Below are 14,387 nucleotides of genomic sequence, written 5' to 3'. Positions count from 1 at the left end.
GTTTTATTTTAAAATTCATCATTTTGATTTTTTTTTAATTTTTTATTATTTAAAAAAATTGATGTTGGTTTTTAGAAAATAAATTTACTAAAAAGATATATTTTTTAACTTTTTACTAATTCTTTCACAAAATAAAGAGTCAAAAGTTAGATTATGAAAAAACTAAATTCACCCCTACTCTCTTAAAGCTAAAAAATAAAATTTAAATAAATTTTTAGGAGTGTAAAACTTAACCGATTAAACTCTAATTTTTTCTCTTTAGAGATTATCAGTTTGAGTTTTATATGTTTCAGGATCATTGAAGGCTTATATAATTGTTAATTTCATGACTCATGAAATTAGTCAAGATATGTGTAAACTAGCAGAACACTCATATTGAACAAAAAAAAAAAAAAAAAAAAGGTGTTTCGAAAAATAAAAGAATGGAGACAGCGGCCAAAAATTGTGTTATGACCCTGGCAAATTGATGCGTTTTCTTTATTTGAGATTGAGAGCCCTTTATGATGAATTTGAAGAAAGCCCAAATCTAATTTAGAAGTGGGCATCTGTATTGCGATGAATTTTTTTAGTTGGCTGGTTCCGTTAAAAAAATTAATTATAAACTAAAAAATTGATTTGTATGTTAAATAAAATAAATTAATAATTATATATATATATATATATATATTAATAAATAATAATAATTTTTTTATTAAAATTAAATATTGAATCATAATATTGATGAAAATGCATATTAAGATATTAAATTTAAGCTCTTTGGTTTTTATTTAATTATACAATAATAAAAATAATTGTTAGAAAATAAAAATAATTTAAACTCCATTGATAAAAAATTCTAGCATAATTTCTTTTTCTTTTAATAATATAATTTTTTAACAAATAAAAACATATTTTTTCATCATGGATTCTTAATTTTATAAAAAAATAAAAGAATTAGAATATATATATAATTCTCATTTAATATTAAATATTAATAAGTAAATTATTATTAAAATTTCATATATCATGATAATACATAATTATTTGTAAATGAATTGATAATATTATCATAATTGTTTTTTAATCTTCTTAAAAACAATGTTATTGTTTTTAACTAGGATTACACTTTTCTAATAAAAAACAACAATCATTAAAATAAAATCTTATGAAAAAATTAAGCGATTTGATTTGGAATACAGAGAAAATATATATTTTCAGTTTTATATTTAATTTTTTTCATTTATATATCTATCTTAATAAAATTATTTTTTAACTAGAATTATTGTTTTAAAAAAATTATTTATGATTATCAAATTAAATTTTAAAAAATATGTATGGAGGTAATATGTTTTTATTTTACATGTGATGAAAGCTAATAAAATAATAAATATAATAAAAACATGTTAAAAGTTTATTTAAAAATTGTAAACTTAATTTTTTTTTTATTTTGATTGAATATTTACGAGCAATTTATTATTATATTTCTTTCCCTCCCCTAAATAAAAGCACAATCTTTCTCCGTCTCACTAAAATTAAAAGTCTTTTTTCTTTTAGTTGTTGAGAAAGAGAGAGTGGCTCAGTAGATCGACATCTTCTATCTTTTGTCCAGTTTGGAGAAGATCTAAGCTTCTTCAATGGAGTTGCAATAGCAGCCACTTTCTTCAATCGAAATCCTCAGGCACAGCTAGCTAGCTAGGCAGGGGTCATATCCTTCATTTTCTTGTTAATCATCAATTCGGAGGTATGTAATTTGACTTCTGATATGAATTGTGTCCGACGGTCTTTTGTCTTGAATGTTTCTTATTCTCTTTCCGTACGTTGTTCCATTATCTCAAATTTATTGATAATAGTTTGATGGTTAAGGAGGTTTGCTCAATTTCTTTATTTTTCTATATCAATACTTTGAGGCTAGCACTTAGAAGAATTTATTGAGTTCATTTAAATGCACTAGGTCGATGGGAGGAGTGTGCTTTTAAGATTGCCGGGAAAAAGAAGTAGTTTTAACTGACACACAAACTGATTCAAGAATACCCTTATCGTCGAATAAAAGAAAAAAGTTGGAAATGACGGAGTAGATTCTCCTTATTCATATTTTTGTGATAGGGATACATCTCCTGATAGATGAATACTTGACAAACGGGTGGGACGACATTCAGAAGTCCCCTATGCACCCATTTTCAGGCCACATGCCACCGATGTCCTAGCAGCTTCCCGCTGGCAATTTCGACTACTTGCATAAGTCTATGTTGTATTTACATGATGTCCACATGTTTATGTGTGTTGTGTAATAATTGAAGTGTTGGGTCACACCATTGAGTGGCTACCCGAGAGTATGATGCTTCTGGGTGAATCTTGAGCTTAAATAAGTTGTTGATCGATGCCTCAAATTTGTGGATTTATATGATGGCTTATTCGAGGTGTAATGGTTTGGTCTATTGTTGTAATGTTGTGATGAATATGCCTATTCCATTTGAGTGCGATGTGTGCTGTTGTATGAAACAATTTGATATTTAGTTTGTCGTTGTGTTTGTTTGAGATTTCATGCTATGGTTTCTCATTTGCATAAAACTTTTCAGAAATCTAAGTTTGAGCTTTGCTTGTCTTGGTTTGAAATTTCAAAAATTATTCCAAATTTATTCGCACTTCTTTGTCATACTCTACTCGGTTTTTGTTTATTTCTAGGTTCGCTTGTTACTTTGTCGGCATGCATTTTTGTTTGTCTTTTGCTAAAATTGTATGTGTGCATAGTACCTAGTCAAATAAATCCTTGAGGGTGGTGGCTGATGTTGACATTTTGGACGAGTTCATGTCATATTTTTATTCTATTTGTTTAACTTTGATGTTTGTGTCATCGAGTTTTGAGGCTACCATTTAGTTCATTGAAATTTCTCCTGCAGCAACATGGCAACTTCATTGGAGACCTGGTTTGAGGCTAAGCTTTGTCTATTTGCTTTTCAACAATCAAGTTGTGTTCTTATGCTTTAATTTGTGTTTTGAATACCTCTTTGTTATGTTTGTTTGCCTAGATTGTACAATGTATGTTTCTTGCTTATCATATTTTGATTTCACTTTTTTTCCCATGTTCAATATTCCTATTTGTGTGATCTTATGTAGACAAGGAAAATGCACGGTCGGCCTCGCAAAGCCCCAAAACCTGAAGATTTAGCTGCCTCCGCTGCCAAAGCCGAGAAACTAAGAATCCTCCAATCTCAATTCCTTTTGAATCACCACCAAAAAATGTATTCTCCTTTTTCTTTCTTCACTCTTGTCTTAAGTTGAAAAACCCTATTAAGTGACCCTTTTACTGTCTCCTTTTCTTTTTCTGTACGCAGTTTTACGAAGGAAGCATTAGAGCTAAGCTCTAAACTTTTAGAGATCAATCCAGAATGTTACACTGCTTGGAACTATAGAAAACTCGCTGTTCAACACAGTCTTTTGGAGTCCAACTTGGATCCTGACTCTGTTAACTCAATTCTTGATCAAGAACTTCGAGTGGTCATTTCTCTCTCTCTTAAACCTCAGATTGATTTTTCATTTTCTATTCAATTAAAGATAAAGATTATAATTACATATTTTTAGGTAGAGAATGCGTTGAGGCAAAATTTCAAGTCATACGGTGCATGGTATCATCGTAAATGGGTGCTAAATAAAGGGCATTCTTCTACAGAAAATGAGTTGAGGCTTTTGGACAAGCTTCAAAATGTAGATCCTCGGAATTTTCATGCCTGGAATTACCGCAGGTGAAGACCTGACTTTTAGGTTTTATAATTTTCTTTATTGAGTTATATGCTATTTGAAGTTTTTTTTTCTTTTTTTCCCCAGATTCGTAGCGGCATTATTGAATAGATCTGATGAAGATGAACTGAATCACACACAGGATTTTATTGATAAGAATTTTAGTAATTATTCTGCCTGGCACAATCGAAGGTATTCTAATCAGTATTTTTTTTTTTTCAAAAGCTGCAAGTATTATGAAATTGCATCAGATGTTAAAACTGGAATTTCATACTGATTATTTATGAATGCAGGGTATTTTAACATGTTTATTTGTATTGCTTATATGAAATAAACACTGAAATTCAGTCCTTGCCACATAAAAAGAATAGTATTTTGAGGAGTTTGTTTTCTAGTTCATTGAAGTTACTGTTCGTGGAACATATAGAGATGTCATTGTTCAAATTTTCTTGCCATTGTTCTTAAACCAAGCTCTATGCCGATGCTTTTTACTAGGTATATATACAACATTACATCCTAGTTCATGTTGGTTTGATTGTGTGCTTACAATTTGATTTGTCTTTTTTTACATGGGAAATTTTGTAAGTGTTATTAGCTTAATGGGAGAGTTTTGCAGTGTGCTTGTGTCTAACTTGATGAAGAAAAAGGTTCAAGCATTTTCACGGAAAGATGAGGTCTTGATCAGGGAGTATGAATTGGTTCGCGAAGCTGTTTTTACAGATGAAGATGATCAGAGTGGTTGGTTTTATCATCGTTGGCTACTTGATCAAACTGTTAAAGCTGAGTCTCCTCTGCTAGCTTCTTCATGGCCTGCTCATGGTTCTGAGATCACTCTATCTGGAGATAGGTACCTAGATCTAGGTTCTTCTTCTCCATTCAACACCTACCAATTTGATTCTGGATCACTTCCACTCATTCTTTACTTCAATCAAGCTGTTGAGGGTGTAAATACATCAACAGTTACTGTTTCATCTGGGTTTAACGTGACTAAGGATGTAATTTGGAAACCTATTTTATCAAATAACTCTAAAACCACCCAAGTTTGGGTTGGACAATTGAAGTTCCCTGAGGTGGAGCTTGATTCTTTAGGAGGTTATACCATGGAGGTTACCCTTGGACATTCTCAAGGAATCATTTCTTCTAGTGGTTTTCACTATAGCCATCCTTCTCATTTTTCATTTACGGTGCATGTACAACCTGCGAAAACAGAACCAGTGGAAGGATTAGGTTCAGAGAAAATATCATGGAGAGATGAAAATTTTCATATTTATGAACCAGATTCTCTGGAGTCAAATTCAGTTCTTCCCCTTGACCACCTAAGTATTAAGAATGAACGTGAGCCAACAGATTCCTCATGGCAAGCAAAAATCATAGATGAAGAGATAAGCAACTTTCGTGAATTGTTGGACTGGTAAGCCTGCTTTTTTTGATGGGTAACTACTGTGCTTGGAAAAGCTTATATTGCTAAGCCTAATTATTAACTTCTATTTCTTGTAGTAAAATTGGAAAACTGACACTTGCAAGACTGTTGACTGCTCGTGATGCGTTGATGTCTTCTGAAAAACCAGTCCATTCTGAAGAAGTTCTTAGACTTTATAGTGAATTAATGAAGTTGGATCCACCGCATTCTCGATTCTACAAGGATGAACACAGCTTGGTTTTATTAGAAAAGGTGAATCTTCCTCTTTGAAGGAGTAATGCACATGAACCATAGCTTCAGTTTTGAAATGTACATAATGTATCACTAAATATTTTAAATTCTGGAGTGTGAGAAAGTGATATTTTTAAGTTGCCCTGTGTATTTGTTCTTGCTGTTAGATTAGCTGAATGAATGGTTAATTACAAGAATGAGATAAAATTACTTGCTGAACGTCATTGGTGTTCTATTAGAGATACAAGCTTGTCTTTTAAAATTTTTATGAAAGAGCAAAGTTTATTGAATTTTTTTTTTTAATTGTAATCCACAGGGATCTGGCTATGATAAAACAGTTTTGAGTTTTAATTAATCATTCTATTTTACCCATGATTCTGCAGGTGATTTATGGTAGGGAGTCTTTACTGAGTTATTGCTTTCGCTATAGGAACTTAACTTCATCAAGCAGTAGCAATCCCATTTGCCTAAGGCTCAATGGATTATCATTATCACGATTGGGGTCTTTTGAGAAATTATTGTGGGTCCAAATGCTAGACCTCAGCCACAATGAGCTCCAATCAATTGAAGGTAAAAAAATATATATATAACTTTCATAATGAGAGAGGTCATTAACTGATTCACCTATCTGAGCTGCTTGCATTCTTATCAATTTTATCTTTTTATCTATGTGGTGCTTAAGAAACAACCAATATATTGTCATTTAATTTATTGCACATAGTTACCGGTAGTTGCACTTTACATGTGAATTTATTAAATAGTTTGAAGTTCAGTTGACTCTTCCCAGTTTGCCTGATTCATTCTAGTGCTTAAAAAGCTACCTCATTTTCTTGATTGAAAATAAATTTATTCTTTGATTTTTGGAACTTGTGGCAGGTTTGGAGGCCATGCAACTTCTCTCACACTTGAATTTGAGTAAGAATAAATTTGGTAGTTTTACTTCTCTTGAGCCTCTGAGACATTTGAAGTCAATGAAAGTGTTAGATCTTTCATACAATGAGATAGGCTCACACTCTATTGATACAACAAGATATCTGTGCTCTTCTCCTTTGTGTCACTCAGTCGGGAGTGAATGGGATGGCAATGAAACTGTGACTGATGGTGTGAGTTTGGTGAGCTATTGGGAAGCCTTTTTTATTCTGAGAGGCTTGAAGTTGACTCAAATAGACATAGCAGGGAATGCAATTGCTGATGAGAAATTTACGGCATTTCTGGCTAAGGTCATGCCTGCACTCAAGTGGCTGGATGGTGTACAATTGAACTGATTTTGATTTATAGTGATTTTCACTGCTCCAAATCATGAGGTATGCCATACTCGTGGTGCTGGGTATTTAAGCTCCTTGTTCATGTATTAATAACATCCAAGTCTTGCTTTGGCTGATTTGAATTTGGCATATGGTGTGTGGAATGACTAGCTTAATGTCAGGAAAAAAAATTCGATTCTTGCTTCAAACATTCATCTTTTTGGAGAACTCGAGATTTGGCATGCAGCAAAAAGGTGTAATCAGAAACTTGTGATGGCAAGTCAAATGTAGCTGAAATCTACTATACAAGATTACAATGAATTGTCAGATATAGATGAGATTGCTCGAGTAAATGCAACCCAAAATAACATATTGCACCGATAGACTATAATTATCTTTCCAATTAGAGGAAGATCATGAAATATATTTGGATTTGGAGGAAGAGAATAGCTTTGTTTTTTATTTTAACTAGTTGCTAGTATTAATGTAAACAATTGAAAAAAATGTTGTGTAAGTGGGTGGGTGGATTCTACCTTTTTCCTTGCGATAACTGATTGGATTCCTTTTGAGATTTTCTTCACTGCTCCTCGGCAAAACTGATTGTCTATCATTCACATGGGACACCAAAAAGATCTGCCCCCTGGTTTTATGGCAGGCAGGAACAGCTACGTTTATGTGCATATTCCGGTGATCACCTAAGAAACTGGTAACAGCAGCTTATTCTAGTTTTCTGATTTGATAACCTGATTGACATATCCTTGAAGAATCCAATCGAGTGGAAATGGACAGACTTTGGGGGCTAATTAACCTTATTTCTGCGCTCCTTCTAAATTCGTTGTCATTATACCATTCCTTTAATGTGAGCCAAAAACCTCCTCCTTGCTTGGATTGGCTGCAGGGATTAGGGAAGAAATGTTATGAGATTACATGACACCATATATTTTCATGCGATGACCACCTTCTTTTTTTAAGATTAATGACGTGGTGACAGGTGGGATTCAACCTCTTAGGTTGCAAGAATAGCAATGAACTGAGGTATACAAGTTTACCTTTTTTTTAATGAATGAATATTGTAATTACTAGTTTAGAAATGCTCACCCTTCTCTGGTTCAAGTCAACTTGTGACTAGTAACTTTTTAAATTTTAAGTATTTTAGTTCACAGGAGCTTTTCATGCCATACCACTCATGGTTCTCTCTCTCTATCAAACAAGGTCCTTGTAATTGAAAGATTTCATTCATTTGCAGCTCAAACTAGAATATTGCTATAGTTTACCCTAATGGAATGATCACAATTATTAGAACAGCTACTAGGCAAGTTGCTGCGAGCAGTCTTTTCACTTGTTAACCGAGTTTGTTTTCGGAGAAGAATTGTCAAGGGAAAACAAAGCAACGAAGATCAAATATAAAACCGGTGGAAAACGTTTGTGACGACAATGCCACATTGATTTACCACTGATCTGAAGGCTCCCAAGCACAGATGGAAAACAGCAGCAATTGCTGAAAACGTAGATTGTTAAATTGTTAGTTAGAGATTTAAATGACTAAGAAGCTGATCCTGCACCCAATTAAAAAGTGTATGCCACTGTTTAAATGTTATTATGTCATTGAAGCTGATGTCTGATAATGAAGCACAGTGAGCAAAGAAATGGGCTGATGGGTGTTCAAGAGCAGAGATACTGAAATAAGAAAAAAAACTGGTTCTTATAATAAAAGGAAAAGAAAATTGGATTCCAGAATTACTGGACTTGCATCCATGCAAGCCACAAAACCAGGTGCAAAACCATTGACCACTGAACCAACTCAGCCTAAAAAAACACAGCATGTTCGTTATATCCTCTACTGTGATGTTACTGCCAAACTTCTGCAGACCAGCTTCACCATACTCCTCTACACTTTTTTATTTTATTTCTTTGAATGGAAATCAAAAGAATAGGTTATGATTGCTTGCTGTAACTAATCAATAGCACTTTTGTTCATTCCAAATGGGAAAAAGGGATAAAAGGAAAGCAACATCTGCAAAAGGAGAAGGGAAAAAGGATAAACTATAGTTTTTTCATCATGGATGGATGCATGCGAATCATCAATTGCTCGATCCAAACTTAAACAGATTAAAAAGAACAACTATAAAAAGACCTGATCCATTAAAATATTCCATAGAAAATAAGCATCTTCCACCGAACCACAAATTTCAACATCACATAGTTAATGTAAAGCCTAAACATAAAAAGATTAGTTCCTTAATCTTTGGTGGTCTTAACTTTGCTAAAGAATCAGCTTTATATTTGAATGCACACAGCACTATATTTCACATGACCTGGCAGCTTTGATTGTTGCGCAGAATATAGAATCCAGAACACACTGATTCAGCGCACACATATCCAGTGAGCCTTTTGTTAATTCCAACTCAAAGAGAGCAGGCTTTTCTTCCCTGCAGTTTAGCAGTTCTGGTAATCTGTTTTGTACCTCCATTTTACACAGTTTAGCAATTTAGCATTTCAGCAAGATTACAAGCGATTCAAAGAGGGGAAAAAGCAAACACTAAGATGGCAACCAAAGAAAGAAAGAAAACAAACCTGGTGAAGAAATCAATCAAGCTGAGAGCAAACCACAGCTGGAGAACTCTCTCACAGACATGAGACACCACAGAAACAAACCAAGAACCCCAGAAAAGCCTGCACAGTCCAGCAAATAGATGAAAAGATGAGAATGATTAGAGGCACAAAGTAGAGAAAAGGTGACCAGAAAACGCAAACAACATAATCAAAACCCATACCAACAAAGCTGGCCCGGACACCCACGTTAAAAAAAAAAAAAAAAAATAGTTTATATAGCCAAATTTAACGTGCACAATAAAGTCCTGGGGCAGAAATATGAAAACGCTGGCTAAAACAAAAATAAATCAGGAGGCCGAACGACAGGAGTGGCTAAAACATGAAATACATGACACTCGAAAACAAAAAACCAGTGAAAGTAATCTCCCAGGCGCGCCACATCCACATCCACAAGCCAGGAAACCACTCCAATGGACAGCAACAGCAGAACCCAAGCCAAAACCAAACACCCTAAGCCACCCCAACCAACACACACAGAAACGCCTAGAAGAGAATCAAAGGAATACTGCTGTATTCCACTCCACAGTGATTACAGTGTGCGCGCACAACGTTCCCCCAGTAAAATCACCCTGCCTATGAGTTTTTGTTTTGTTAATTGTTAATAATAATGCAATGGGCTCATGCCAGCATTGAACATGGCCCGTGGGGTAGGGTAAATCAGGTCAAAACCAAGAGGATTTTCAGATAGCGTATTCCCAGTGAGTGGTTAGCGTTAGACTAACTCTAGCTTGAACTTACTCCAACTGGACAGCAAGAGGTTGAGGTTTGCTTGATTACCATTGCTTCGCAGAACATCTGACCACAGATCACCAAAATAATGTAAAATGTAATCAAGATTATAATTTTCATGGTTAAATCCTTGGATCAAGAAGGCAGCTTGCCCTTCATAATTAGAACATCAGATTATAGTATTACACTTGAAATGACTTTTACGTCAAATAATTGTATCAGTCAAGAAACTCGTTGCGCAAAAATATACAAAAATATTTCCATATCATCACAAGGGTGGGGCTTCAAACATAAATAACATGTAAACGACCCGCAACGCCAATGTGAGAAACAAGCCGTTTCCTAGACTCCTCTGATCTATAGAAGTGAATTGGCAGTGCTAGCAGAATGCAGAGGCGTGTCTCTCTGAACCATAACAAATCCAAAGCAATAGTTTAACTTCATTCCAGCCATGAGCTAACAGCTAGCGTGGGTCCCAATCCGTTTCCCATCACGATCAGATGGAGGTCGGAAAGGAAAGCGAGCAAATTGGATTTTCAAGGTAGGAGAGTCAGGTTTCATATCATCAAACTTCTAACCTGCGGGAACATCCACATTACACTGCCTGATTAAATGAAAGTTTCCCTGCTTAACTTTTAATTGGTTAAACATTTCATGCTTTTCATAGTTTCCAATAAGTTTATTGCGATAAAGTATTATGTTAAACGATACATGACATAAATTTGTATAAAAGGTTGCTTTAATGTGATAAATGTTTTTCAATTGAAAACCGAATCATAAAGTAAACTGATAAAAGTAATGTTTATTCTTTGTGCACTTTACCTTGAAGAGCTTCCATGGCAGTAGCAGCACAATTTGCATCAGTGAATTCCACAAAGCACAAGACAGTAACCCTATCTCCACTCTGCAATTTACTTAAAGTAGAAAAAAGATCACCAAATATAGAAACATAAACCAAAGAAAAGGATAAGCCATTCAAAGGCAATAACATTATATAAGGCAATGGACTAAATGCTTCCTAGTCAGGACCACCAGCATGAAAGGTATAAACTAAATTGCTTGATTATACCAGTCTCCAACACTGATGGAAATTTGTAAGCATCTTTCTGTTTGTGAACTTTAAATACATTGAAACTGAGATTAAAGGAACATGGCACCACACAAGACAGCTCCTACTTTAAGCTCGGCAATGATAAATCTTTAACACGCAAGTATTGCAGCAACAAGATAACTTTCCTGGCCTCCTTGTGAACAACTCTGATTTCTTTGTAGCCAATAAATGGACGAAAGAGATCTTTGAATATAAATCAAGGACAAAACAATGAAATCACATAACATAGCAGTGTAACCAATAGATTTGCAGACACATTTCCTGCTACTTCTGCATAACATTAGCCAGCAGCTGTCCTTCCTCTGGAGCAAAATTGAAACCGTTGCTCAAAGATGACAGCAAACAGGTAAACCAGAAATTATGTTATACATTCATATGTTATAGATATTTCCCATGAAAAATGTGCTACATGCACCTGGATAATATCCAATAAGGATACGGCCTACTTCTCTTCTGGTACAATCAGTAGGGAGTCCATCAACAAAAAGAATGTTTGATTCCCCCTTTGGCACTGGAGGACCATCTGCACTTCTCAATGAACCAGGCCTGTCATTTATCACGTCAGGAATCGCTGCAGTAACACGGACTGAGGCATCCCCTCTTTGGCTTAATAAACCTGGATCTTCTAGTGGAGATGGGTACCCCTTTCCGGTAGCTCCTGGAATTGCTCCACCAATAGCATGCATTGAAGCATCCCCTCTTTGGGCTAATAAACTCGGATCTTCTAGAGGAGAGGAATACCCCTTCCCACTAGCTCCTGGCATTACTCCACCAATAACAGGTTCAGGACGAAACCCAACACCAGAATAACCATTCAAACCATATGATCCCAGCTGCAATGGATTTATCTACAGCCAAAAACTATAAACTTACAGCATCGAAAATAAATATTAAGTAATAAAGATTTCTTTCTCAGAACAAAGTCACCATCAAGTAAACTTCTTACATCTCTTTGTAGAAAATCCGAACAAGCACCCGGAAATTCAGTAGAAACCGGAATACTATGAGATGCCAATGGTGGTGCTGCAGTTGATACATAACCTGGAAAAGAAAGCCTTGAAACAGACCCTGAAATAGCACAGACCAAAACCACAAGCATATGTCTTGTTAAGAAAAACAATTGCTAACAACAAAACATAAATACCCACTAAGAAACACGAGCTTTTACAAGCTGATAGTATCCTAAAAAGAACATTAGCACTGATTAGTTCAATTAAGGTTGCAAAAATCCATACTCATTGCTCAAATTTATGATTCTAAGCAATACATTAATACTTTAGGGTTTGGGGCACTTTGGGATTTTATAGCAGGAAATTAAATTCAAGGTTAGGAGTTAGGAGAAAGAAGGAAATTAAGCACCTCTGTCTTGAAGAGCATCGTATATGTTGTACGGTTCCGCCATTACTAATGGATTCGAGGTTTCTGTTATAATGTTGATCCTTTCTGCTCTAGCTTAGACCAGCTCCTGAAAAACATCCATGGGCCTCCCGGGTTGAATATGCAATTACATAATCAAATAAACACTGCTTTTATATTTTTATGGAATAAGAATTTGATAAAACCAGAAAAATTGATTGATTTATCTGCAAACAAGTTTACTAATAATTTTTTCTTTGATTGTCATCAAAATAATATTCAGTTTTTATAGAATCCCAACACAATACTATGAGTATGACAAATAAATTCTGCTTGAAATTATTAAAAAACAAAGATTTTAATAATATCAGTACAACAAAATAATAAAAAATTTAAAATAAAAAAAATTTAAATTTTTAAAAAATATTTTTTCAAACTCGTTCTCAAAAGCTCATGAATGACAAAGAAACTTGAATGAAAAAAAAATCATAAATTAATCATTAAAATAGGTAAAATAAAAGGTCACCCAAACAGAATAAAAAGTTAAGAACCCATTTTTTGTCGTGTTAGTAAACACCCGCTAGCATTTAAGAGCTTCGTGTAACAGAAATCACTCAAATAAAAATAAATAAATAAGAATCCAGTCACTTATATAGGTAAAATAAAGGTTAGAAACTTGAACATAATAAAAATATATTTCAGTCTGTTTTTAAAAGTATTTTTAACTATAAAAATATTAAATTACTAATTTTGAATTATTTTTGAATGATTTTAATATATATATCAAAAAAAAAAAAAACAAGAGTAGTTTTCTAGACAAAGTTTGAAAATCGTAGATACTTGTTCATACCTGCTCGTCCAACAGAAGACACAGAAGTCAGAAGTTCGTTCTTATTTCTTGTATTGACTGCATCCCATAGCCATATGATGCGTCCTTGACTTGTCAAAGGAATCGCAGGATTCACGAAGTTAATTCTGCCTTATAATTGGATTCCATGGAGTTTCTTTCTCTTTTTTTTTCTTTTTTTTTTTTTTGTCTAGAAAATGGAACTAGCTGTTAATGTAGTGATCATCTAAAAAGGTGTGATGTCTTTAATGGTGACTTGACAAAGTATACAGGGTGTGTACATTTCATTGTATTAATGGATTTATATTACTATGGATTAATATAATGAAATTACTATTTTATTCTTGAGCGGAAAAAAATAGTAATCTTAGTTACGAGGGTGCTTGATTTTTTAACTGACTCGTTAATCATTAAGTCTAATTCATTTTTATTTTTTTTTATAATAAAAATATGTTTTTACCCTCAAAAATCAATAAAATTTAGAGTTGTTAAATAATAACTTTTCATAAATTTTTAAGTATTAAAAATACTTCTTTATTCCGGATAAAAAAATATTGGTTTGCTAGGCAAGAATTTTTTTTTTTTTTTTTTTGTTATTAATGTATATTGAAAATACAAATTTGACCTTAGAAAAAAAATAAAGTTTGCATTCATGAGTATTTTTATATTTTCAAACAGTTTTTTTGGGTGATTAGAGGGTCATGGGAGCTTTTGGTATTTTCACCTGTTACTTTTTTTTTAATAAAAAAGTTGTTAGTGAATGTTGGGCACATGCTAGCGAGTGCGTGGCGTCCGCGATATTTAGATGGTGTGTTTGGCGCCATTTAGTAGCCAAAAATGATCTTTCACTGTCTTTTTGGATGTGTCATTATATCCTTTTCCACATGTTATTATGCATGATGATGTACGGTGATCGGATTATCACTAGTGATCGTTTTTTTTTTTCCTTCTTTTCTCTTTCCTGCCAGATAAAGTGCATGATTGTTTTATTTGTTTTTTGTTTTTCAATTTCAATCTTCACTCTTTTTATTTCTTATTTCATTCTTATTACTTTTATTAAAGTTTTTTTTTTCAATTTATTCCTTTAATTACAATTTCTCATGTGTTTTTTTTTCATTTTGG

General features: G+C 33.6%; 2 protein-coding genes across 11 annotated transcripts; one reads left to right on the top strand and one right to left on the bottom strand.

The window, feature by feature from the left end:
- Window positions 1-1,497: 1,497 nt before the first annotated feature.
- Window positions 1,498-7,180, top strand: LOC118030759 (geranylgeranyl transferase type-2 subunit alpha 1). Of its 2 annotated transcripts, XM_035034999.2 has the most exons (10): window positions 1,498-1,720; window positions 3,094-3,218; window positions 3,312-3,474; window positions 3,559-3,719; window positions 3,802-3,906; window positions 4,331-5,125; window positions 5,212-5,386; window positions 5,749-5,935; window positions 6,242-6,669; window positions 6,781-7,180. In XM_035034999.2, exons 2-9 carry the CDS (start codon window positions 3,103-3,105, stop codon window positions 6,628-6,630), a joined length of 2,091 nt encoding a protein of 696 aa, XP_034890890.1. In that variant the 5' UTR covers window positions 1,498-1,720; window positions 3,094-3,102; the 3' UTR covers window positions 6,631-6,669; window positions 6,781-7,180. The 2 variants fall into 2 exon arrangements, with proteins under 2 accessions (XP_034890890.1, XP_034890889.1); XM_035034998.2 differs by having other exon boundaries at window positions 6,242-6,818.
- A 1,505-nt stretch (window positions 7,181-8,685) lies between these two features.
- Window positions 8,686-13,496, bottom strand: LOC118030760 (uncharacterized). Of its 9 annotated transcripts, none has more exons than XR_012170101.1 (8): window positions 13,269-13,488; window positions 12,422-12,527; window positions 12,009-12,130; window positions 11,502-11,910; window positions 11,191-11,245; window positions 10,774-10,858; window positions 9,184-9,282; window positions 8,686-9,073 (listed from the first exon to the last, which is right to left on the bottom strand). XR_012170101.1 is itself a non-coding variant. In XM_073409794.1 (8 exons), exons 2-7 carry the CDS (start codon window positions 12,462-12,464, stop codon window positions 9,200-9,202), a joined length of 786 nt encoding a protein of 261 aa, XP_073265895.1. In that variant the 5' UTR covers window positions 12,465-12,527; window positions 13,269-13,496; the 3' UTR covers window positions 8,686-9,073; window positions 9,184-9,199. The 9 variants fall into 9 exon arrangements, 6 of the variants coding, with proteins under 6 accessions (XP_073265895.1, XP_073265893.1, XP_073265894.1 ...); XR_012170102.1 differs by having other exon boundaries at window positions 8,686-9,062; XM_073409794.1 differs by having other exon boundaries at window positions 10,774-10,855; window positions 11,184-11,245; window positions 11,502-11,895; window positions 13,269-13,496.
- Window positions 13,497-14,387: the final 891 nt, after the last annotated feature.

This window comes from Populus alba, chromosome 6, assembly GCF_005239225.2.
Source record: "Populus alba chromosome 6, ASM523922v2, whole genome shotgun sequence".
Lineage (NCBI taxonomy): Eukaryota > Viridiplantae > Streptophyta > Magnoliopsida > Malpighiales > Salicaceae > Populus > Populus alba.
This window is presented reverse-complemented; position numbering and strand designations above follow the sequence as displayed.